The 22,648-nt window shown below is 46.5% G+C and overlaps 3 protein-coding genes across 3 annotated transcripts; 2 read left to right on the top strand and 1 right to left on the bottom strand.

Annotated features, from left to right (window-relative positions):
• Positions 1-645: 645 nt before the first annotated feature.
• Positions 646-22,172, top strand: QDPR (quinoid dihydropteridine reductase). Its single transcript, XM_054581968.1, has 7 exons — positions 646-814; positions 3,807-3,899; positions 13,364-13,460; positions 15,628-15,768; positions 19,522-19,630; positions 20,695-20,778; positions 21,873-22,172. The coding sequence occupies exons 1-7, from the start codon at positions 716-718 to the stop codon at positions 21,976-21,978; spliced, it is 729 nt and encodes a 242-aa protein (XP_054437943.1). The 5' UTR covers positions 646-715; the 3' UTR covers positions 21,979-22,172.
• Positions 6,798-7,698, top strand: LOC129077542 (nucleophosmin-like). The gene has a single exon (XM_054581967.1). It carries the CDS (start codon positions 6,889-6,891, stop codon positions 7,696-7,698), a length of 810 nt encoding a protein of 269 aa, XP_054437942.1. The 5' UTR covers positions 6,798-6,888.
• LOC129077541 (lactosylceramide 1,3-N-acetyl-beta-D-glucosaminyltransferase-like) lies at positions 11,015-12,227 on the bottom strand. Its single transcript, XM_054581966.1, is given in 2 exon segments — positions 11,015-11,562; positions 11,565-12,227. Coding segments are annotated over 2 exon segments (1,143 nt in total). The 5' UTR covers positions 12,163-12,227; the 3' UTR covers positions 11,015-11,017.
• Positions 22,173-22,648: the final 476 nt, after the last annotated feature.

Here is a 22,648-nt window from a genome sequence, read left to right as displayed (position 1 = left end):
GCCCGAAATGCACAATCTCTAGGAGGCCCAATGAATTGTAACAGGAATAGTGGCAAAAATAACAATATTAATCATGCTTAATTGGCATTTATTGAGCTCCTAGTACTAGCCACGCATGCTCTAAGTACTCCAGGATTAGCTTTTAGAATGCTTTCCCGAGACCGGAGGAAGCCAGGCTATTAGTATTCTCCGTTTACTGGCGAGGAGACTGAGGCACAGAGCAGTTAAGGAATTGCTTAGAGCCACACAGCTATTAAATAGGGCGGCCAGGCGGTAGCCGTCACTCTTACTTAGAGGGAAAATACACTTTGTCCGTCTTATCTCCCCAACGGTCTCATTCTCTGACGCCGAGCTGACGGCAGGGGCCACCCACACTCTCGCACACCAGCTCTCCGTCGTTCCCACCTTAGCCCTGAGCCCTGCACGCCCTGGGTACTCCGCTCCTACTGGCAGGCGGCGGGGATCGGCCCTAGCCCCCGCCGCGGTGCGGGCCGGCCGAATGGGAGGTGCGGCCAAGAGCGCCCGCCCCGGTGGCTGGCTTTCCTCGCTGAGCGTGGCCGCGCGCTAGGCGGCAGCAGCGGGCGCGACATGGGGCGCGGTCGCCCCGCGGCCCCTCTTGGCCGGGTTGGCTGGCAGGGCGGGGGCGGGGCGCGCAGGGGCGCGGCGTTCGGGCTCCGGGCGTTCAGAGCTGCGGGAGCCGAGACGGGAAAGCGGGATGGCGACGGCAGCGAGCGAGGCGCGCCGGGTGCTGGTGTACGGCGGCAGGGGCGCGCTGGGCTCCCGTTGCGTGCAGGCGTTCCGGGCCCGCAACTGGGTAACTCCGCGGGCTGGGGGCAACTCGCGGCCTGCGGGCGCTGGGGCTCGGCCTTGGGAGGGAGGCAGACACGCTGGTGATCGGGGTGCAGGGGGCCTTTCGGTGCATCCTTGGGGAGCAGTCTAGAGGAAGCTGGGGCCTCCAGTGAACCCCTCCACGTGGGTGCTTGCAAGTGCGAGCGCGAGTCTGCACGTCTATTACCCCTCCGAGTGCGTGCCCACGGCAGCCATAGATACGGGGTCTTTGCTTTGCAAGGAGGGAGGTGGGGGCTGCACCTCGGACTCTGGCTGGCCCAGAAAGTCTGGCATGACGCAGGAGAGAATTCCAGAGAAGGAGGAAGAGGAGCGCAGTTGAGGAGACAGGGAGAGAATGAGAAGGAAGGATCTGGAAATTATACTGCCTGACTTTCGTTACCGGTCCTGTTACCGTGAACTGATTGCTTAACTACCACAAACCTGTTTCCACGTCGCTAAAAGGAGGATAAAGATAGTATGTGCCTCTTGGGGGAGTTGTGAGGATTAAATGAGATCATTGGTGTCCTAGCGTGTAAATTACCTGACTCCAGGTAAAAGATGTTTAAATGTTAGCTGTTATTTATTTTACATAATGAAACGGTTCAGAAGGGGCCTCCCCAGGATGCGTCACTTTGGCATGTGAATTATTTTGAGCTGAAGGCAATAGAGACCCTTTGGGTTCAAGAGAAACTTTTACCCTTCCTTTAAAAAATTTAAATTAGGGCCCTGGCCCATAGTTATGACCAGAAATATATATTCTAGGACCTATCTGTAGAGCAGTGCAAATTTCTCATTACACAACATATGCTTTTCTTATGGCCTTCATATGACTTTTCTCACCTCTGAGCCCCCCCAGGGTGCCTTACCCCATCCTTAGCTCAGAAAGTCATATATACTTTGGTTTTTTTTTTTTTTTAAAGGTTTTATTTTTAGAGAGAGGGGAAGGAAGGGAGAAAGAGGGAGAGGAACAGCAATGTCCATGTCGATGTTCGACATCGATCGGTTTTGCCCCTCGTTCGTAATCCACGCGTGCTCCCCAACCGGGAACTAAACTGGCTGCGTTTCACTTCGCAGTCCAATGCCTGCCCAACTCGGACACCCCGGTCAGAGCCACATATACTTCATTTTAACTTTCTGTCTCTGACCTCTCATGTATGTGGTGTTCTCATGTTTACATATGTAATTAAATTTGGTTATTTTCTCTTGTTAATCTGTCTCATGTTAATTTAATTATTAGACCAGCTGGAAGTACCTATGGGGGTAGAGGAATGTTTCTTCCCCTTCCCCTGTTATTTATAAATGTATTGATCTGCACCACGTTCCTTTAGCCTCCATTGGACCTGGTATTGGTGCCGTCTTTGTTTTGTAGATTTTCAGCTACAGGCTCTCACTCCCTGAAGGCAGCAACTAGGAACTGAGGCGGTCACAGGCCAGGAACCCCAACCCCCAGCCTCCCAGCAGGGATCAGCGCCTTCCTCCCTGGTGGAGACTCCTCTGGTGCCTGCCTGCTATGGCTGTCACTTGCGCTAAGGCTCTGGGGCGTTTTCCTGAGGGTTCAGTTAGCAGCAGGGCAGCCCGTGTCACGGTGCCCTTGGGACCCGAGAGAGAGGGTCCCAGGGTTTTCTTCTGGCTCAGAATCTGGTATAGGAATATGCCTCTAAGGGATTCTAAACACACCACCCCCTTCCTGCCATACACCTGCTCTGGAACCTAGGCAGTCTCCTGAGATGGAAGGTGGTAACAACTGTGACATTCAGGAGTTCCGGCCAAGGACCAGGCACTGTGTTCCTAAAAACCAGATCTCTTACGTTGGCTTAATTTCTCTTACTCTACGCAACAACTTTAATGCAGTACTCCTGTTGGCATGCGCCTGTTACATTGCGAACACTGCTTCCCGACCCCCTTCTGGGGGTGGTACTTTGCTTTCCCTTTGATTTGGAAGTGGAACCTGGTGACTGACCTTTGACTCTGTCCCCACCCCCTTCATTCCTGGGAGCTCTGGGATGGAAACTTTTCTTTGTATTTGCCACTGGTTGGCCACAGAAGTAGTGTTCTTGAATGGATACTGTGTTCTTCAAAGCTTATCTCTGGGGCCGTCAGGCCCCGGTGCTTTGTGAGTAAGAACCGTGCATCACCTGCGCTGGCAGCCTGGCAGCCGCAGCTGCCTCTGTTTCAGTTACTTCTCACACTAACCCTCCTAACTGCTCACCCCCACTTCCCAGGTCCAGACCCTCTGCAGAGCTTGAGGCTGAGAAAGCCCCTCTAGGGCAGAGCCGGGATTCAAACGCCCATCTGCCTGGTTCCCAAACCCAAAGCCGTCCCTCTGTGCTCCACGCAGGGGTGCAGAACTCTAGTCCTCCCTGGGCCAACCCCCACCTGCTGTCTGTTTTTGTACAACCCCAGAGCTAAGACTGGCTTCCCAATGTTAAATCGTTAAAAAGCGATCAGCAGAAGAAGAACGTCTTGTGACATGTGAAAAGTGGAGGCAATTCCTGTTTCAGCTCCTGAAGTTTTGTTGGACCAGAGCCGCGCTGGCTCGTTCCCAGTGGTCAATGGCTGCTCTCCTGTTACGACGGCAGAGTAGTTGCAACAGAGACTGTAGGGCCAGCAAAGCCTAAAATATTTCCCATCTGGCCCTTTACAGAAAAAGTTTGCAGACCCTGGTTTTGGCGGGGGGTCGGGGGGTCTCTGGAAGTGCAGAGTTCGGCTTTGAGTGACAGTGGAAGGAGAGGAAAATGAGGAGTTGGGAGGTGGAATGGGCTGGGCCGGCTGGGCCGGGGAGGGTGGGCTGGCTCAGGCCGAACCTCCCTGTGTGCGAGAGGGCGAGAGGTCGAGAGGTCGGCAGCTGGGTCCTTTCTCTAGAGAGTTCTCCTTTAAGCCTCTCAGCTGCCTCCACTGCCCCCCTTCCTGGGCATGGATCTTTAAAGGAATAACAACGTGCTGTCTCCTGACCAGAGCTGTTCCCTTCACTCTTCCAGTGGGTGGCCAGCATCGACGTGGTGGAGAACGAAGAGGCCAGTGCCAGCGTCGTCGTGCGAATGACAGACTCGTTCACTGAGCAGGCTGACCAGGTAATTCGGAAACCCCCCACGGAGCCCGTTCTGGGGGGAGCCCTCAGAGGACACGTGCCCTGGCGGGGTCGGCTGCCTTTTTACAGGTATTGTTTCTGTAATGAGAGCCATGGGTACCCACTGAGGGAAATTTGGAGAAAGTGGGAAAAAATACAATGAAGATAAATTATCCATAATCTGTTTCTAGTTAGAAGACTGTATTTTGGCCCATTTTCTTGCCTTTCCTACGGATACTAGATGTTATTAGCATTACAGGTTGAGATGATCTTGTATTTTATATTTGAGGATCAGATTTTTAAAAATATAAATAAAATTTAATTTTAGTACTTCTCCAGATCACTTAAAAAAAAAAAAAACCCTCTGTGTCAGCATGTAATTTTTAATTTTGTGGATTGGCCAGTTTTCTTAGTTTCCACCTGTTGTACATTTAACTTTTTTTTTCCTGCAAATTTTAAATTTTTACCGTGAACGAGAATACTGTGGCGAACGTCTCTTTCTCCGTCTTTGATTTTGTATTTAGAATACATTCTACAAAGGGGAGTTCCCTAGTTCAAAGAAGAATACTAACAAAACAGGTTATTTTGAATGATAAAATGACAGGCTTATCATAAAACAAGAAACTAAACTGAGTCAGTGGTGCAGTACCTGGCCACCCCGGGGTGGGGGTGTCCCTTCCCAGAGGGCAGCGCTGTGAACAGCTGGATGGGTGGACGGCTCCCTGTCCATAGCTGAGATGCTGAGTGGTCCCCCCAGGCTGCCTGAGGATGTGCTTTATGGGGTTCTCCAGCCAGCGGTCCAGCCACATTCCCCGGGAAATGCCACCTTGCTGTAATGGGACACGTTCACACAAGCACTCATTGAGGCAGGCGGGCAGGGGGTGGCAGCCAGCCCCATTTATGGCTGAGGGGACTCAGTGTCAGACACTAGGTGACACGCCCAGCAAGGCAGCTGGAGGTGGAGTCGGGAGTGGCTCTCACGTGAGACTTGTTAACAGCTTATTAACCACCGTCACTGAGACTGGTGTCTGTTTTTGTTTAGTGTGTTCTCCCTAGTAATCTGAACACGGTTGGGGGCCCTATGTTTTGTGGTCCTTAGCTAGTTTTTATAACCCATTTAAAAATTTGTTTAAAGTGATGCATGTGTGATGTAGGCCTACAGTAAAACCAAAGGAAGGGGGCGATCATGTCTAGTCCCACTGTGCAGTGAAATCGTTGTGCGATTTCCTTCCAGTCCGTTTCTGCAAACATGCATGTGTATAAATTTAAAAATTAAAAATACCGCAAATCGTCATGAGCATTCTGTCCTGCTCACTTACGCTTTCTAAAGCGTCTGCTTGACATAGGTTAGACTATAAAAGCAGCTACCTTATTCCAGAAGGTAGATTTCTGTTGTTCTTTTCATATGGTCCTAATGTTTTCCATACTATTGGCCTTAATGGGCTTAATAGTAAAACCTGACAGGGCTTCTTCATTATGTGTCAGGCACCGTTCTAAGTGCTTTATTCACATTATCTTGCCCAGCACAAAGTTTCTAATTCATCTTTCTTTTAGAAATAGGGAGTCTGAGGCACAGAAAGGCCCTGGTATTTGCTCAAGGTCAGACAGGTGGTGGGCGGCTCAGCCAGGCGGTGGGGGTTGGACGTCTACTCCCCTAACAGTACGCTAAGCTGCCTCACGGCAAGACAGCTCCATGTGAATAAAGTAACAAAAGCTATAATTAAATAAATGCCAGGGAGCCTTGGGCTCTGAGAGCAGCTTGTCCGGTGCGGTTCCTGCAGTCAGTGTCTCTGCTGCTTGTTAGTTACAGGTTCTGAAGTCTGTGTGCCTTTCTGAATGTGAAGTCCCTGTCTGAGACTTGACTATACACATAGTTTCAAACTCTCTCTTTTTTTTAAAGATTTTATTTATTTTTAGAGAGGGAAAGTGGGGGAGAAAGAGAGGGAGAGAAACATCAGTATGTGGTTGCCTCTGCTGTGCCCCTTACTGGGGACCTGGTCCACAGCGCAGGCATGTGCCCTGACTGGGAATCGAACTGGTGACCGTTTGGTTTGCAGGCCGGCGCTCAGTCCACTGAGCTGCACGAGCCAGGGCTAAATTCTACCTTCTTCTACCGCCCGCCTCCTCTCCCACCCAAAGTTAAGAATTTCTGGACAACAGCATGCCATCCAGTTTTTGTTGATAAAGCTCTAAGAGAGGAAATTCAACCCTAATACATGTAAAATTGGTCCCCAGGGGAGGACTTCATTAATGACAGTGAAGAGATGCAGAAATGAGGGAGGCGTGAAATATATAGAAAACTGTTGGGCAGAAAGCAAAATTCAAGTGGGAGGAATTTCAAAGTGCAGCGATGTAGAAAAACAAAACAATATGTCCAACAGGTGGATTGTTGCTGCGGGCAGCCTTGCTTTCCTGCACAGTAGAACGTTCCGAGGTACAGACGTCAGGGCTGATGACAGCAGCTGGGGCTGGGCTCCTGGCAACAGCACAGGGCTTAAGGATGAAGGGAGGGGCCAGCCAGGAAACCGGGGTAACAGGAAGGAGGTCAACGGAAGGTAAGTCAGGATTGGGTGAGATGCTCATGAATGGAGGAAACTTCAGGAATTTCTTAAAAGGAAAGTGTTAGGTGTGGGCTGAAGGGAGAAGATAGGTTGGTTTCCATTGCCAAAGCATTCTCTTTGGAAGAGTCGTCAGAGGCCTCAGGCATTGCCAGGCAAAGAGGGCGGGGCCGGAGCCGGCGTTGCTGCAGAGCCGGGTCTGCTGCCTTGTGATCAGTCTTCAGAGGCTGGTGTAAGGAAACATTCGGGGAAATGGGGAAAAGGGTCATGGTGGCGGCCAGAATGGCCCCTTGCCAGACTTGTCTTGAATGTTTTCAACACTTTAAAAACTTTAGTCACCCCTGGTGCGATTCCGTCCTGCATGTCTGTTCTGCAGAACAGAAGTCGTTTACCTCCGTCCGCCTTCTCTCCCACCCAAGTGCGTGCTACCACCCCATGGAAGATTTGATGGACATGGATATGAGCCCTCTGAGGCCCCAGAACTACCTTTTCGGTTGTGAGCTCAAAGCCGACAAAGATGATCACTTTAAGGTGGATAATGATGAAAATGAGCACCAATTATCTTTACGAACAGTCAGTTTAGGGGCTGGTACAAAGGATGAATTGTACATTGTTGAAGCAGAGGCAATGAATTATGAAGGCAGTCCAATTAAAGTAACACTGGCAACTTTGAAAATGTCTGTACAGCCAACGGTTTCTCTTGGTGGCTTTGAAATAACACCACCTGTGGTCTTACGGTTGAAGTGTGGTTCAGGGCCTGTGCGTATTAGTGGACAGCACTTAGTAGCTGTGGAGGAAGGTGCAGAGTCAGAAGATGAAGAGGAGGAGGATGTGAAACTCCTAAGTGGGTCTGGGAAGCCTTCTGCCCCTGGAGGTGGTAGCAAGTTTCCACAGAAAAAAGGAAAACTTGCTGCTGATGAAGAAGATGAAGATGACGATGAGGACGACAATGATGATGAAGATGATGATGATTTTGAGGATGAGGAAGCTGAAGAAAAAGCTCTAGTAAAGAAATCTATACGAGATACCCCAGCCAAAAATGCACAAAAATCAAACCAGAATGGAAAAGACTCAAAACCATCAACACCAAGAGCAAAAGGTCAAGAATCCTTCAAAAAACAGGAAAAAACTCCTAAAACACCAAAAGGACCTAGTTCTGTAGAAGACATTAAAGCAAAAATGCAAGGCTATAAAGAAAAGGTGGCTCACGTCCCAAAGTGGAAGCCAAGTTCATCAATTACGTGAAGAACTGCTTCGGGATGACTGACTGGGAGGCTATTCAAGATCCCTGGCAGCGGAGGGAGTCTCTTCAAGAAAAGAGTTTAAACAGTTTGTTAAAATTTTCTGTCTTACTTCATTTCTGTAACAGTTGATATCTGGCTGTCCTTTTTATAATGCAGAGTGAGAACTTTCCTTACTGTGTCTGATAAATGTTGTCCAGGTTCCATTGCCAAGAATGTGTTGTCCAAAATGCCTGTTTAGTTTTTAAAGATGGAGCTCCACCCTTTGCTTGGTTCTAAGTATGTGTGGAATGTTAGGATAGAACATAGTAGTAGCCGTGGTCAGACAAATGGAAATGGTGGGGAGACGAAAATATACATGTGAAATAAACTCAGTATTTTAATTAAAAAAAAAAAAACTTGAGTCAAACAGAAGTAGATAAATAAAATGAACCCCCATGTACTTAGTATTTTAAATCACAGGTTTATTTTTTAAAAAACACGAATTATTTTGACATATAAGCAAAATTCAAATAATATAATTATTGAACACTTTGGTATGAAATTAATAATAAGAGAAAAAATGCAAACCAACCAAAAGGTAAAAAGTTTTTAACAGTAATACTGTGTATAACCATCTTCTACTCAAGTGACCATGCAGGCTGATAGTAATTTTCCTTTGTGATTTTTAAGACAGCCTTTCATTGGAGCACCAAAGTTTTATCTTCCTTTCTAAAAGGTTGGAATCCTTTCACTGTATTTACAAATATTCTTCTCAGTACTTTCAGTCTGATGAAGCAGGCATCTAGCAATATTCTTATCATTAAAAAAGGAAGTGCCTTCATATTTCCCATAAATTAAAAATGTTCTATTCTAAGCAAAAATAAAAAGATAAACACACTTGAGGAGAGCTCTCTCACAAATAATTGTTTCACAAAAGTGTTGCTGTAAACAAGATCACTTTGACAGCCAGAGATACTGATATTTTCATCCATTGAAAAATTTAAAGTTACAAGTATAGATACATAGCGTATGTATGGCCAAAAGGCAAATGGTTATGAAAGAATCAACTAATAACAATTATTTATAAATCTGCTTTGTCAAAATGTGCTTCTATTCTCTACAGTTTTTAAAGTTCATCAGAAAATTTAAAACTGTAGAGATTTAAAAAACCTGAACCTACTCTAAAGTAACTACAAACTAGAATGGTTGACACTGTAGTTTTGACATTAGTTAAAAATTCTGAATTATCTGAGCAATCAGTATAAACAGCCTCGATTTTTGAAATAGAAAAAAAATTTAATTCTGTAAACATTAAAGAGCTACCTGCAAAAAATTATATATGCCATCGTCTAGTTGTGTTTACTGAGAATTCTTTTTTTAGTTGTTTGTTTTCCATGTTTCAAACATCATCTAATTCAATGAGAGACACGTCTTAGTTCTCCCTAACAGGCATCTCTGCAGACGAAGCGGCTGTAATCAGCGCGCCGGCTTTGGCTGAAGTTGTTATTTTGACCTTTGTACAGCCCTCCTGCTAACAGACCCCAGCCAGTTCTTCTGCAGTGAGGGGACGTTATTTGCGTGGTGGTCACAGTTCTGTCCAGTCATGTGAAATAAATGAGACAATCTGTTCTATCTTGGCCGCATCTCTTTGATTATAAGGAACACACAGCTTTACAAATGCTTTAAACCTCATTCCGGCAACGTTTTCATCTTTCATTCCAGTTTCAAGTTTGAAATATTTAAAAGCTGAAAATACTTCAGATAGTTATTTTGTTGAAAGAAAAGTTTGGTTTTTTTAAAGACACCATAGCTTTGATGTGATGTTTAATACCCTCAGTTTTAAAATCTGAACTTTGAACAAAGAACTGTGGTTTAGGAGACCTTGTTGGGGAGGGATGGGCTAATTTTAGTAGTCATTACAATAATTGAGACACTGGGAATTTTTATTTTATAAATTAGGGAGAAAAGAGGCTTTTAATATTCTATTTTTCCTTTTTGAAGTCTTCTCCAGTATTGTATTCCTCTATACAAACTACATTCAAGTAACTACCTTAAAAACAAACCTATATTGAATATTTAAAAACCAGTTGAAAAGTTCATTGACTTAAAATCAGCTTATTTGAATGGACAGTGATTTCTCCCTACAGAAGGACCCTGTGGGTGACAAGCTGCCCATGTTTTGTGTCATTTTCTAATGATTAAAAACCAAAAGTATAAAGTACCAATTAGGGCAGAGCTAATGACTTCTCCAGTTTTACATTAAACTTTGAAAAAAAGTCATAAATATCTCTTAAGTGGCTCCCACACTATTGTATCCCACACAATAGTGGCTCTACACACTATTATTTAGGTAAGTGAGCTACATGGATGTAACAGTAAGTGGTTTGGCTGTTTATAAAGAAACTGTACAATAAGTTCTCACTTAACATTGTCAATAAGTTGTTGGAACTGCCACAAAACAATGAAACAGTATTACAGGAGGCTAATTGATATAAACAAGAGTAAAGATCCAACAACATCTTATCAACACTACAACAAAACGATGCTTAACAAAACCCGGTTATTCGAGGACCTGCTGTGCATTTTCCTAAATCTCCTCTGAGGAACACGAGACTGTTTTTCACCAGATTCGTGTACTTTCTCCTCTGCCAATCCTCCCCCGCCCCCACCATTTCCATCAAGTGCTCTTCCATGAAAATTAACTTTTATACCTAGTTTAACAGTATATGCCTTTCTGTGAAATGGTATCCTGTACACTGTTAGTATTTTCCAAATACAGTTATTCTAACACCAAGGCTACTTAATAACTTCTCTCTACTTCACATATACATGTGACATTGGGAACCTGAATTTCCTTTTAGTTTTGTTTTCATAAACCTTTTCTAAATATCAGTTCCTTGAGCCCTGGCCGGGTGGCTCAGTTGGTTGGAGCATCGGCCGGTACACCAAAAAGATGGTGGGTTCGATTCCCAGTCAGGGCACGTACCTAGGTTGCAGGTTCAACACCCCCGTCGGGGCGTGTACAGGAGGCAACCAGTCGATGTTTCTCACATTGCTGTTTCTTTCTCTCAAAATCAATTAAAAAAAAAAATATTCTCAGGTGAGGATTTAAGAAAAAATATTTTAAATATAAATTCCTTGAAATCCATTTAGGCAATGAAATAGATAAATTATACTAAACAGCATCTAGAATCAAAGAAACATTCTGAGAGACCGGGCTTTCAAAATACTTCTTTATTTTTTTTGTATTCATATTTCACTTAGAGTATAGGCAGACATGTAAAGGTTTTTCATTCAGGTTTGGCTCAGTGACAGTGAAAACATACAACACTCAAATACTATTAGGCAAAAGCAGCCCCGCAAGGATATGTGTCCACATAGGTCAGTCTGCAAAGGAGAACTATTTTAATTATCCTGTAGTATATCTCACCAAAAAAACCTTTTGAAATTGTTTTTACTGTAGGGTCTGTGGCATCCTCCCAAAGGTTCTGAAGATCTTGTATGTGTCCATGAGATGTCATCATTTTATTGTAAATGCAGGGATGATAAGGAGTTTTACCTTCCCCCGAGAAAAACACATGGTATTGTGGTACTATGCCCATTTTAGTGGCACAGAGACCCATGAAGACATCGTCTATGTAAAGACTAGAGTTAAGTGTCTGCGAGGCCTCGTAGACTCTGGCAGCTACATCGTTAGAGATCACGTAGGCAGCTCCAGCAGTATAGTCAGGGTAAGCTGGCCACTGGTACATTTCAGAGGAGACATAGTATTTGCTGCGTTTGTCCCGAACGGGCGGTGCACCACGGTGAATATGACCAACCCAAAAGTCTTGAACACTAACTTGTTGTAAACTTTGGAGGTATTCAATAAGATTTGGCATGTGATAAAGATGTCATCATCAGCAGTCATAAGGAATTTGGCATGTGGACAAAAGGTATTTGCCCAACTGAACTGCAAAAGTAATTTAAGAGTAAGATTATAGAAAGAATTGGCAAAGTCTTGCTGAATTATATCATTGTACACTAGGTCTTCCTGAAACAGTTTCCATTGCAGGTCTTCTCTTGTCTGTGGATTAGAAGGTGTTCCTAAGGCAAACAGAGTCTTGATGTTGGCATTAAGTTGAGACTGAACATACTTCTCATTGCCCCACGTTTTCCTAATTGCAGAACGTTGGTTGTAGTTTTCAGGAGCAGTCTTTACAAACAGTAAAAGGAGGACGTCTTGTGCTTGACACTTCTCCTTGTGGTTAATCAAGTATTGGTAGCAAGTAGCCCCATCCTTGCTGTGCTTAAGAGATAGGCTCTCATTCACAAACTCATAGTTATTTATGAGGTATCTGTAAGAGTAGGACTTTATGTGGCTCACAATGTGATTATCAAATGGTTCCCAAAAAACGATGAGGCTCAGTATAAAACAAGCGGCACATAACTGGCTAAACTGCCATTTTTTCACTCTTCTGCTACCAACAAACATTCTGATGTCCATTTTTATTTAGAATCCGTGTTAAATGGGCATTTGCTTCTTTAAGACCATAGAACTTTACATTCTATAGAAAGATGTCCATCTTAAGATAGGTTGGTCATTCAAAATGTAAAAGGAGCTTCTTATTTCACAGAATATTTTCTTTTAAAACGATTTTTGCTGAGATTGCAAAAGAACTGAACACACTGCAGAACGAGGCTCCTGGCACATGCAGATGCCCTCACATTGGCATCCTTCATGGAGCCTGGCAACAGGCTTCATGCGGGTTGCCACGTACTTCCTTTTGTGAATGTGAAGGGTAACTGTGGTCGGCCACAGGTGCGATGCTGAGAAGGCTTCAGTGATGTTTCCAACGTAGACCCCTTACCAGGGGAAGACGGTAAGATTGATGATCCAGTGCAGCCTGGAACCGACCAGTCCGAGCACAGCTCCTTAAACTCCCAAATCAGAGGTCTCTTCCTGACATCAGAGCGAAAGTCGATGGTCTCAAGAAAAAGCCTTGCCCACTTTCTCTTGGCCTTGGGCGAGGACTGGGCAGTCAGCGCTGGATGGGCCCATGTAGTCAGTATGGACCAACATTTTGCCATTTGCCACTGACTTTTTTTTTTTTTTTTGCTTTAAACAATAATTTCTCTTTGGTACTTTCTTTTAGAGTTGCAGTTAAAGGGATTTTTTCTTTCTTTCTTTCTTTCTTTCTTTCTTTCTTTCTTTTCTTTCTTTTCTTTCTTTTCTTTCTTTTCTTTCTTTCTTTCTTTCTTTCTTTCTTTCTTTCTTTCTTTTCTTTCTTTTTGTATTAAGGAAGAATTGAATTACCTCAGACTATGAATCTGTGATTGGCAAAGAAAAGTCTGGAAGGATATATGCCGGAAGTTTAGCTGCAGGCATTGAAGCTCTAGGTGACTTTTTAAACCATTTTCTACTTTTAAAAAAAGTCTTTCCAAGGATGCTTATGGTCCCACCCTTTAGAATGTTCAAAAGAAGATTCTAGATTGCTTTATAAAATCACATGGAAATGTAGATAGGTTTCACTATCCAAAATGGTTATTGTCAATTGGCCCTACATCTAGTTTTCAAAGTGTTCCTTGCCAGAGAACTGTTGATTGTCTTAAAAGAAAGTGAAAAATAAACTGAAGTATCTGTAAAGCCGTCGGCCTGTTTAGGCTTACCAGACGATTTATGCATCTTTTCATCCTTTCTGTTGAAGGTGACTGCTGAGGTTGGAAAACTCTTGGGCGAAGAGAAGGTGGACGCAATCCTTTGTGTGGCTGGAGGATGGGCTGGGGGCAATGCCAAGTCCAAGTGTGAGTCCTTTTCTGAGTTAATCATTCATCCCGCTCTGCTCTTTGTCTGATGGGCAGGGGTGGACCTGTAACGTGTGCCAGGCCAGACGTTTTCCTGTGTGTCTCCCACTCCTTAGAGTAGCTCTGTGAAGCAGAAACGAACGCCCCATTTTACAGAAGAAGAAAACACTCCCTATAGAGGGAATTAGGGGAGGGGGGCATGGAGTTTGAAGTTGAGAGGCAGAATGAAATCAGCATTATTCCCGCCCCAGCCTTACAGGGCTTATTACTGGGAATTGGGGGATGTGTATGAAATGGAGAGTTCATTCTGCAGGTCAAAAGGACTCAGAATTGAGCTTTTATTAATGCTGAGTACATTTGCCAAGTTTTTATTATGAGCATTTCCACATACACAGAAAAGCCAAAAGAAGAGTCCAGTAAACAGCTGTCCCCCTCCATCTACAATAGATTCGCAACTACTCGCAGTTCGCTACACTGGCACTCCCTGGCTTGCTTGCGTGTGTGCCGTGTGTGTATTTTTTAACCACTTGCAAGTAAGTTGACCCTTGGCCGATTCCAGCACGCGTCCCCAAAGAGGAAGCTCCTTTTCCTACCTTATCAAAATGCCATTATCCTGTCAAAGAAGGCTAATAGAAATTCTGTAAGATTAGTCACACCCAACTCTTAGGCAGTTTCCCCAGTGTAGTCCCTGTCTTTTATAGGTGTTGTTTTTTTCTCCCTAAACATATTCGAGTCACGGTTTATGCCTCATTTTGTTGTCGTTTTTAGTCTCTTAGTCCAGAATTGGTTTTTCCTCTGATAGACTCGGTGAGTGGGCCGTTTTCCTATAGAATGTCCTACGTATGATTGTGTCTCCTCCCTCTTCTCTTGAGGTATCATTTACCTCGTTCCTCCATCCCTAGTATTTCCTGTGGCCTAGGATTTAGGTCTGGGGACTTGCTTAGATTCGGGTTAACAGCTTTGGAGGCGAGCATTCTTCCTGAGTGAGGTGCACCCATACGGATCACGGGGGACTCAGCGTGTCGGATGGCCCTGCCCGCCCAGAGCGACGCTCGGCTAAGGTGGTAGTCGAGGGGCCCCCCGCTGCAAAGGCCCGTTTTCCTGTCTGCAATTAGTAAGCGGCCTGTGGGGAGGCGCTTTGCATTGTGTGTGACGGTCCTCTTCCTGGGCACCCTGAGAATCCCGTATTTCTAAAACCTACGGGTTTTCAGCATCCGTTGATAATCCCCGCCTGAATCAGTTATTCCACAGGGATATAACTGACTATTTGGAAAATAGTAGTTCTCTAATTCTGGCATGTCTTCTACCTTTCTTAGTTGAAGCCGTATAAAAAGGAGTCGATTTTCTGTGAACTGCACTTGAACGTGAGACTGGTATTTTGTGGGGGGATCGGCTCAGCTGAACACCCCGACAGCCTTTTGTGTATTTTGGGAACAGGAAGTGGTAAATGTCGGTCCATCAATTTTTTTTTTTCTAGTCCTTCTTAGCAGGAGAGTGCAGTGCCCTGGTTACCACTGACTGAAGACCCCTCCGGGTATATTGGGAGGCCTTTCTTCCTGAATTGTGGAGGCAGTGTCTCTGGGGTCTTTGTGCTTTATAAAAGGGGGCGGGGGACAGCTGTTCAGCCGCCAAAGTTACAGGTGTTACCACTTGTTTCCTCTTCCATTTTTAGCAAGGCCCAAGCGTTAAAATAAGTGAAATGGCTGTCATTCCAGCTTTCTCTTAAAGGGCCTCTAAAGCCGGCATTACACTTGCGGCCATAAAAAATGTAGCTCTGTAAAAACTCTCTGCATGTGGCTGTGGTTCCTCAGCTTTTATCACAGGTAAAATCTGACATAGACATACATGTTCTTATTACAAATCTAATGCCCTTCCTAAGGCAAAACAGTCTTTGAATAAAAGCCAGTCCCGGATACCTGTTAACAGTCTTCATTCATTGGCTAGAATGTTACCAGTTTACAGTGAGGAAGCTGAGACTCCAGCGATCAGGTGGCCTGGGTTCGAACCTGCATCTCTGACCACAGAGCCCTGGGCTGCTGGTCCTAGGCCTTGTAGGCAGGGACGGGGGGAGGCCGGTGCTCCCGCGACTGTCAGCGCCATGCGTTGAGCCTACCTTTCCGTTTCTCCACTGCACGGGCTGAGCCGGCCTGTTGTTTTCCCCGCTCAGCTCTCTTTAAAAACTGTGACCTGATGTGGAAGCAGAGCATGTGGACATCGACCATCTCCAGCCACCTGGCCACCAAGCACCTCAAGGAAGGAGGCCTCCTGACGTTGGCTGGGGCCAAGGCCGCCCTGGATGGGACCCCAGGTAAGCGTTCACGTCCCCGTCTGTGAGATGGGAGTGCTCACACTTGCTCACCGGGGCTGCTGGGTGCTTCCATGAGATGAGGAACATTGAACGAAGCCCTTTACCTTCTGAGGTGCTTGCTTTGGGTGGATTTTGCTTCCTTGAGGCCTGAATCTTCTTAGGAGAAGGACTCCTGATTCTTTTATTTGCATTGTCCTTATGGAAAGGAGTGTTGTAATCTGGTACCCCTCCCTCCATTTGGTTTATTTATCCGCGATCCACTCAGGGAAGGAACGGTGGCGTAGCAGAAATGAATTGCCTGATACCCATCTATCACCACCATCCAACTGTGTTCATTGTGCGTCCCGGGGAGGCAGCTCGGCAACTGTTCCAGAGCGAGCGAGAGAAGCTGGGGTGGACTCCTCATCCTAGCTGTGTGGCCTTGAACAAATTATATATCTATTTGACCAAGTTTCTGCTGTAGTTTCTTTCATTGTAACATGTGAGAGTAGCATCTACCTTGAGGAGCAACTGCAAAGCATCGGTGGTGTTAATATGCAGGAAGTGCCCAGCGTGTGGTGAGTCTTCTTGTGAGTCACTTCATTTCACAGGTATTCTCATTTAATCCCGGGGGTCGATGTCATTATTAATCTTTTTCAGTTTATAGGGAAGGAAACTAAGGCCTAAGAGTGGTTAACTCACTTGTCTGGGTTCCTGCAATAAGGAGGTTGTCATCTTACTTTGAGCCAGAACCCCGATCATTTCTAAATTCTGTGCTTTTCCATTATGTCATGCAGGTCCAGGTTTCCTTTGCATTTTTTCACCCCCTGTGTTAGTTTGCTAGGGCTGCCGTAACAAAGTACCACGGGCTGTGTTAACAGCAGAAATTTGTCTGATAAGTCTAGAGGCTGGATGTTCAAGATCAAAGTGTCAGCAGGGTTGATTTCTTGATTCCTTTCTGGCGCCTCTCTCCTTGGCTTTGCTGACGGCTGTGTTCTCCTTTGTCCTCATGCGATCCTCCCTCTGTGCCTGCCTGTGTCCCAGTCTCCCCTTGTAACGACACCAGTCACACTATCTTAGGACCCACACTAAGGACCACATTTTAACTTAACTACCTCTTTGAAGAGCCCATCTCCAAATACAGTCACATTTTGAAGTAGGGAGAGTTAGGACTTCAACATACAAATTGTTTGGGGTGGGAACACAATTCAATCCCTAATACTCCCTTTCAGGTGGGATTAAAGGAATTTAAGTGGGATTTGGGGGTACAGCACAAAGACAGAAAGGGTCTGCCTCCACTACCTAAGTCAAACTCCTCTTTAATAAGACGGGGATTGTTTTTTGGCCTCTTGTGCGTGCTAGAGACCTTGAGCACCTTTGTCCGTTTGAAAGTAACCCATGGAACTATGAGGCTCTTACAAATCAACAGTTTCTTGCCTCTCATTTTCTTATTACATTTCTCAGAGCATCTGATCTTACAAGTCTGTGGCCATTGCAGTCATGAAATGTCATGGGTAAATGTCATGTTAGTTTGGTTGAGTTCTGATTTTTATTAAAGGTGACAGAGAGCAGAGGCACTAGAAAGTAAATAGAGAAATGAGTGATAGCTTGACATTTAAAAAACAAAAAACAGGACTGAAAGACTAATTTTTCTGAAGGACAAAAGAGTCTCCTACTTCCCTTTGCTTTGTAACTCTCTTTCTTTGTTTATAGTTCTGGATACTCGTTGAGACTGCAGGCTCTGGGACTGTAGAGGTTGTGTTTCTGTTGTGATTTTGCCACTTACTGTGGAGTATTTGGCAAGTTACTTAACCTCTCTGAGCCTCAGTTTTCTCGTCTGTGAAATGGGGATAAATAATAAAAATCCTTTATAGGGTGGTTGTGGCTTGCAAACATCTTAATGGATGTAAATGGCTTAGAAAGGTTTGACTGGGAGTGAATTGTAAACGTGAACCTGTCTTACTACTTACCCCAGGCGTACTTTTGCTCTGGAGGAAGTAGTAAGATGGGTTCACATTTACAATTCTGGGGTAACTACTCTGCTTCAGATGTTAATGAGTATGTTGTTCATCTTTAAGTTCGTAGTTAAATATTGTTAAACTTATTGGAGTCATGGAATCTTTCAACTTTGATGCAGACCCCAGAAGAATCTGGGGAAATCTATGACTAATTTGAAAGTAAATAATGAAGAGGCTTAGTAGCCTTTCAAACCCCCAAAAAGTTGTTCAAAAATGGAAAGATATTTTTCACTTGGAAAGATACTGAGAAAACCCGCACGGTCTTATTTCCAAGGTTGTATTTGTAGATTATCTAGTGGAGGATAAATGGTATTAAAATGATAGTGAGCCCTTCTGTTTTGCTGTATTGGGAAATCAGTCTTGAGGGACCACCTCAATCATTTTATAATTGGGAAGAAAGTATTATCTTCTTCCAAATGCTTAAAAAAAATTTCTTGTAAATGATCTCCTTACCTGCATTGTGTAGAACTCTGCAGAAGTAAACCCTTAGGTGGCTGCTTGCTCGCGTCCCTCTCTGCCAGCTGCCTGCCTGCTTGCTGTTTGAATGGAGTGAAGCGTGAGTTCTCTGGGGATGGGCTGGGTGAGCGGAACCTTGGGCCGGTTTTGGTTAATCCCTGCAGAGTTTGTTCGATCTTCCCACCACTGTGGGCCCCTGTTCCTGATCAAACAGAGAACCCACGGGTGGTGAAATACTCTGCTTGTGCTTCTGCATAATATTTGTTTGAGACCTTGACCTGCCCTTGCAATTCTGGTGGCCGTGGAAGCGGTTTAGCGATTCGTTCCCCGGCTGGGCTGCGGTCCCCACCCCTCTCTGGACCGGTGATGCCTAATCAGCTGTTATACTTTAAAGAGCATGCGTGCTGGGGCGTGTTCAAAGAGGCTGCTGACTTCTGGAAGTTTTGTGAAGGTCGAGGGCTGTTTACAGCAATTAACTGTCCCCTGTTGTGGTGACAGTAGCGTTTCGCGAGCATCTGCAGCTGGGGGCCGTGGGGGGCACTAGGAAGAAGAGACCCTGTTGCTGCCACCTGTCCGTGTCTGCGCGGCAGACAGGGAACCTCTCCTAGTGAGAGGCCCGCCTTGCTTCAGCCAGCGAAGGTTCACTGATGAGCGGAGCAGAGGAAGACCAGCAGGTGGCGCTGTGTACATTTGTCAGAATTGCCCAAATGCTACCCCTTACACAGGGAGGTGGACTGTGGGCCACATTGCTTCTGTGAACATGATGGGAAACATTTATGGAGCAGCTGCTGCGCGCTGAGCCCAGAATTAAGCACTTCATCCCCATTTTACAGATGGGGTAACTGAGGATTAGAAAGGCAATGAGAACTTGCTCGGGACTTTTTTTAGTGGTAAATGGAAGACCTGGGATTTGAACCTGTGCAGCCTGACTCCAAATGACATCTTGATTTTGCTCCCAAGCAGTTAACGATCCAGGGGTTCAGAACCCAGCTCTTGCCTGGCCTTTTGCCCCAGGGTCGGTCCCAGTGCAAGCATGTATGTGAGCTCGGGCGTGTTATTCACCCTGTCCGAGCCTTGGTTTTCTCAACAAAAATAAAAGAGGGTCAACTTCATGGCTTTGTGGAAAATGTTAAGTGCGAGGTGATAGGAGGTGCACTTGACATTTACGTCCCTTCCATGCTCTCTCCACAGATGTCCACCCTTCTCTTCTTCGCGGCCCCCTCTGGACCCTGGCGTGGTGGTCTTTGGACACACCAGTGGTGGCCAGCGGTCACTGAATGTCTTTCTTCCCCTTCCCCAGGGATGATCGGCTACGGCATGGCCAAGGGCGCCGTCCATCAGCTCTGCCAGAGCCTTGCGGGCAAGAACAGCGGCATGCCGCCCGGCTCCGCGGCCATCGCGGTGCTCCCGTAAGTGCTGGGGCTCCCCGGCCTCCCCTGCCTGGAGCCGCTCTCCCGCAGGGACTCCGGTGCCCTGCGGTGCACCCCGCCCTGAAGGGCCTTCTTCAGGTGCTGGGTGAGCCCGGGCAGCCCGAGCGCTGGACTGGCTGAGAGATGGCTCTGGCTGTCTTGCCTCCTTCTTGCTTTCTTTCTTGCCCTTTATCCGCCCCCCACTTCCTCCTAATTAAAAATAGAGTACACGTTTTACTCTAATATGTGTCGTACTATCTTTCACATCATGGTAAGGTCACTGCGGGAGGGAGACTGTATTCAGTCCTTGTGTGTGGGGGATGGGGAGGAGTCTGAGGGAGGATGTGGGACACTGTGAGGGACGGTCCTGTTTGTGATCAGGAGGAAGGTCCCCTCAGTGGAACCAGGTGAGGCAGCAGCTGGGGGTCAGAGGGCTCCTTTTCACTGGCTCAGCTGTCGCCTGTCATCTGTGAAGAAGCTGTTGGGACGGCCAGGGGCCTGGACCGTACGGTTCCCTTCCGCGTGTGTGCTGGCCCCACGGCCGTCCTGAGCGATTCCTGAGGCCTGGACGTTCTTGGGAAAGGTGCACGTAGCTGAATTCTCTATTCTCACTGAAAAGCCTAAGATTTCATGGAAAACGGCTACAGAATGAGGGAGGAGGCTGTTTTTTTTCCCCGCAGTTAAAAGCATGTTGTTCTTACACTTCAAAAATCCTCAGAAATGAGCTTAGCACATTATAGGGAGTGAACGAAGACTTTAAGTAGCAAAGCCGTTGCCTTCATTAAAGACTGCATTAAAAAAAAAAAAAAAACAGCAACAAGATGTGGCTTTTCCTTGGGTTCCTTTGGGTGAGCCACAAAGCGCCTCACTGGGTTACACTCGCGTGTGCCCTCGAGACTGCAGCGGCTTCCTGGCCTCTCTCTGGTCGTCGTGTGGGATCTCTCCACGGAAAACGCTGCCGCCTGTGGGGCCAGAGGCTCACGGTGTGTCTTCCTGGCCGGGGAGGCCAGGCACCTGTCGTTACAAAGGGAGACACAAACGACAAGCTTATCTTCGCCTTGCAGGGTTACCCTGGACACCCCTTTGAACAGGAAGTCGATGCCCGAGGCCGACTTCAGCTCCTGGACGCCCTTGGAGTTCCTCGTCGAGTGAGTACCACAGTCACAACGTCAGTGACCACGCAGGTCCCAGCCCCCTTCTCTGCCGCTGATGGGCTAGAGGACACGCCCGTGTCCCCCTGGCTTATTGGCAGACATGGCAGTGGTCTCGGGGGTTCACGGCCTCTGAGTGTACGTGGCCTGCCCGTGTGAGACTCTCCCGGATGGGGCCTCGGTGGGCCGATAGAGCCGCCCCCGCCCTGCGGTCCTTTAGGGAGCAGTAGCCGCGCTCGAGCCTGCAGAACGTCCCATAGCTGGTTCAGCCCTTGGCAGGGAGCTTGAAAGACTAGGCAGCTATACCTTCGTTCTGGTCCCGAGGTGGCAGGTGGGCTCTGGGGAATATCCCAGCACTCCTGTGTGCTTTCCAGTCAGCGAGGGCGCAAGTGCCAGCGAGGGGATTGTCGAAGGGGGGGTGTGCTGACACCCAAAGGAAGTGTTTTAAAGATCATCAGCTGCTTGTTCAGCCTTGTGAATTTCTTAAGCCTTTTCCTATTCCTGTCTTCTTCGCGGTGTCTCCTTGCCTCCTGCACGCAGGGTTGGGGCCCCTCCCCACCACAGTTAGTTGGTTAAATGCTCCTATTCTAGCATTTAATGTATTTTATTGTAATAGTCTGTTTTTTGTGTTTTTATTTCCCATTGCTTGACACAGCTGTGGGTGCTCCATAAATGTTTGCCAAAAAGAGAGAGAAAGAGAGAGAGTGAAAGAGAAAATGAATTTCTTATTTCTTTCAAATATCTGGGAAGATACTAGAGCAAAGTACGAAATATTTTGCACATATCTATCTCTTAGAATGAACTAATTAAAGTGTTTAAAAAATTACTTAAAGTCATACTGCTGTGTTATAAAGTATTCCAACAATGCAGAAAACTACAAAGATGGAAGTTACAATCTCACCAGATTCTGCCACTCAGAAGTGAGAAGGGGTCCAGTCCTGAGGTCACGGGGACCTGGCTCCGTGTCCATGACGCCTTAGTGGCTTTTTCACTGCGGCTCCACCTTCCCAAGCCATGGATATGGCGACAAGTGTGTGCCAGATTTTTGTTTTTTTTTTTTTTTAATGTAAAGCTTTTCTTGTTTGTTCTAGAACCTTCCACGACTGGATCACAGAGAAAAACCGGCCCAGCTCGGGGAGCCTCATCCAGGTGGTAACGACGGAGGGGAAGACGGAGCTCACGCCAGCGTATTTCTAAGCCCCTTCCGGTGCCTGTGAGGGGCTGCCGAGGAGGCAGTGAGTCTCGGGGCGGCCGCGTCTCCGCCCGTGTTTTTGGTCGTCCTGACTGCGGCTTGAGATACCGAGACCTATTTTTCTCTCACCTAATGTGCATTTGCTCCCCTAAAACAGTGTTAAATGTTCATGTGAAATAAAAAGCGTGTGGGAGGAGGCCTACAGGTAGCATTGTCCTCCATCCGTGTTGACCACCTAAGTTCCGAGGCCTCTGAACGGCCCCCCTGCGGCGGCGTCACATGTAATTGCTTTTGAGACTGTCATGTGTCCCTGACCACGACTGTCGGCCTGACTGGTTCAGAGATTTGTTGGCATCGGGGACATAGGAATTACGTGTCTGTCGCAGATGTAGTTTTCGCAGCCTCGAATTAAACTGCCTTAAACTCCTTTGGTGGCGTTTGCAGAACCCTGAGCACTCTGTCGAGGTGTCTCTTTCCTGTGCGGTGGCCAGGTGTGCGGGAGAACCGCTTGTGGTTATCTGCCTAATAAACGCACTTCATGGATGGTGGTGTCTCTGTGATCAGTGCGCATCTCCTATACAGTTACAGACAAAGGTACCGGAATCCTGGGCTGCTAGCTGTCTTTAGCCTCTTGAATAAAAGGGGGTGGCCTCTAGCCCTGAAATAGGTTTTCTC

The sequence above is a fragment of the Pteronotus mesoamericanus genome, unplaced genomic scaffold (genome assembly GCF_021234165.1).
Source record: "Pteronotus mesoamericanus isolate MK-2021 breed Mesoamerican mustached bat unplaced genomic scaffold, CSHL_Meso_final contig_68, whole genome shotgun sequence".
NCBI classification, from domain to species: domain Eukaryota; kingdom Metazoa; phylum Chordata; class Mammalia; order Chiroptera; family Mormoopidae; genus Pteronotus; species Pteronotus mesoamericanus.
The sequence above is the reverse complement of the archived record's forward strand: the minus strand, read 5'-3'. Positions and strand labels throughout refer to the sequence as shown.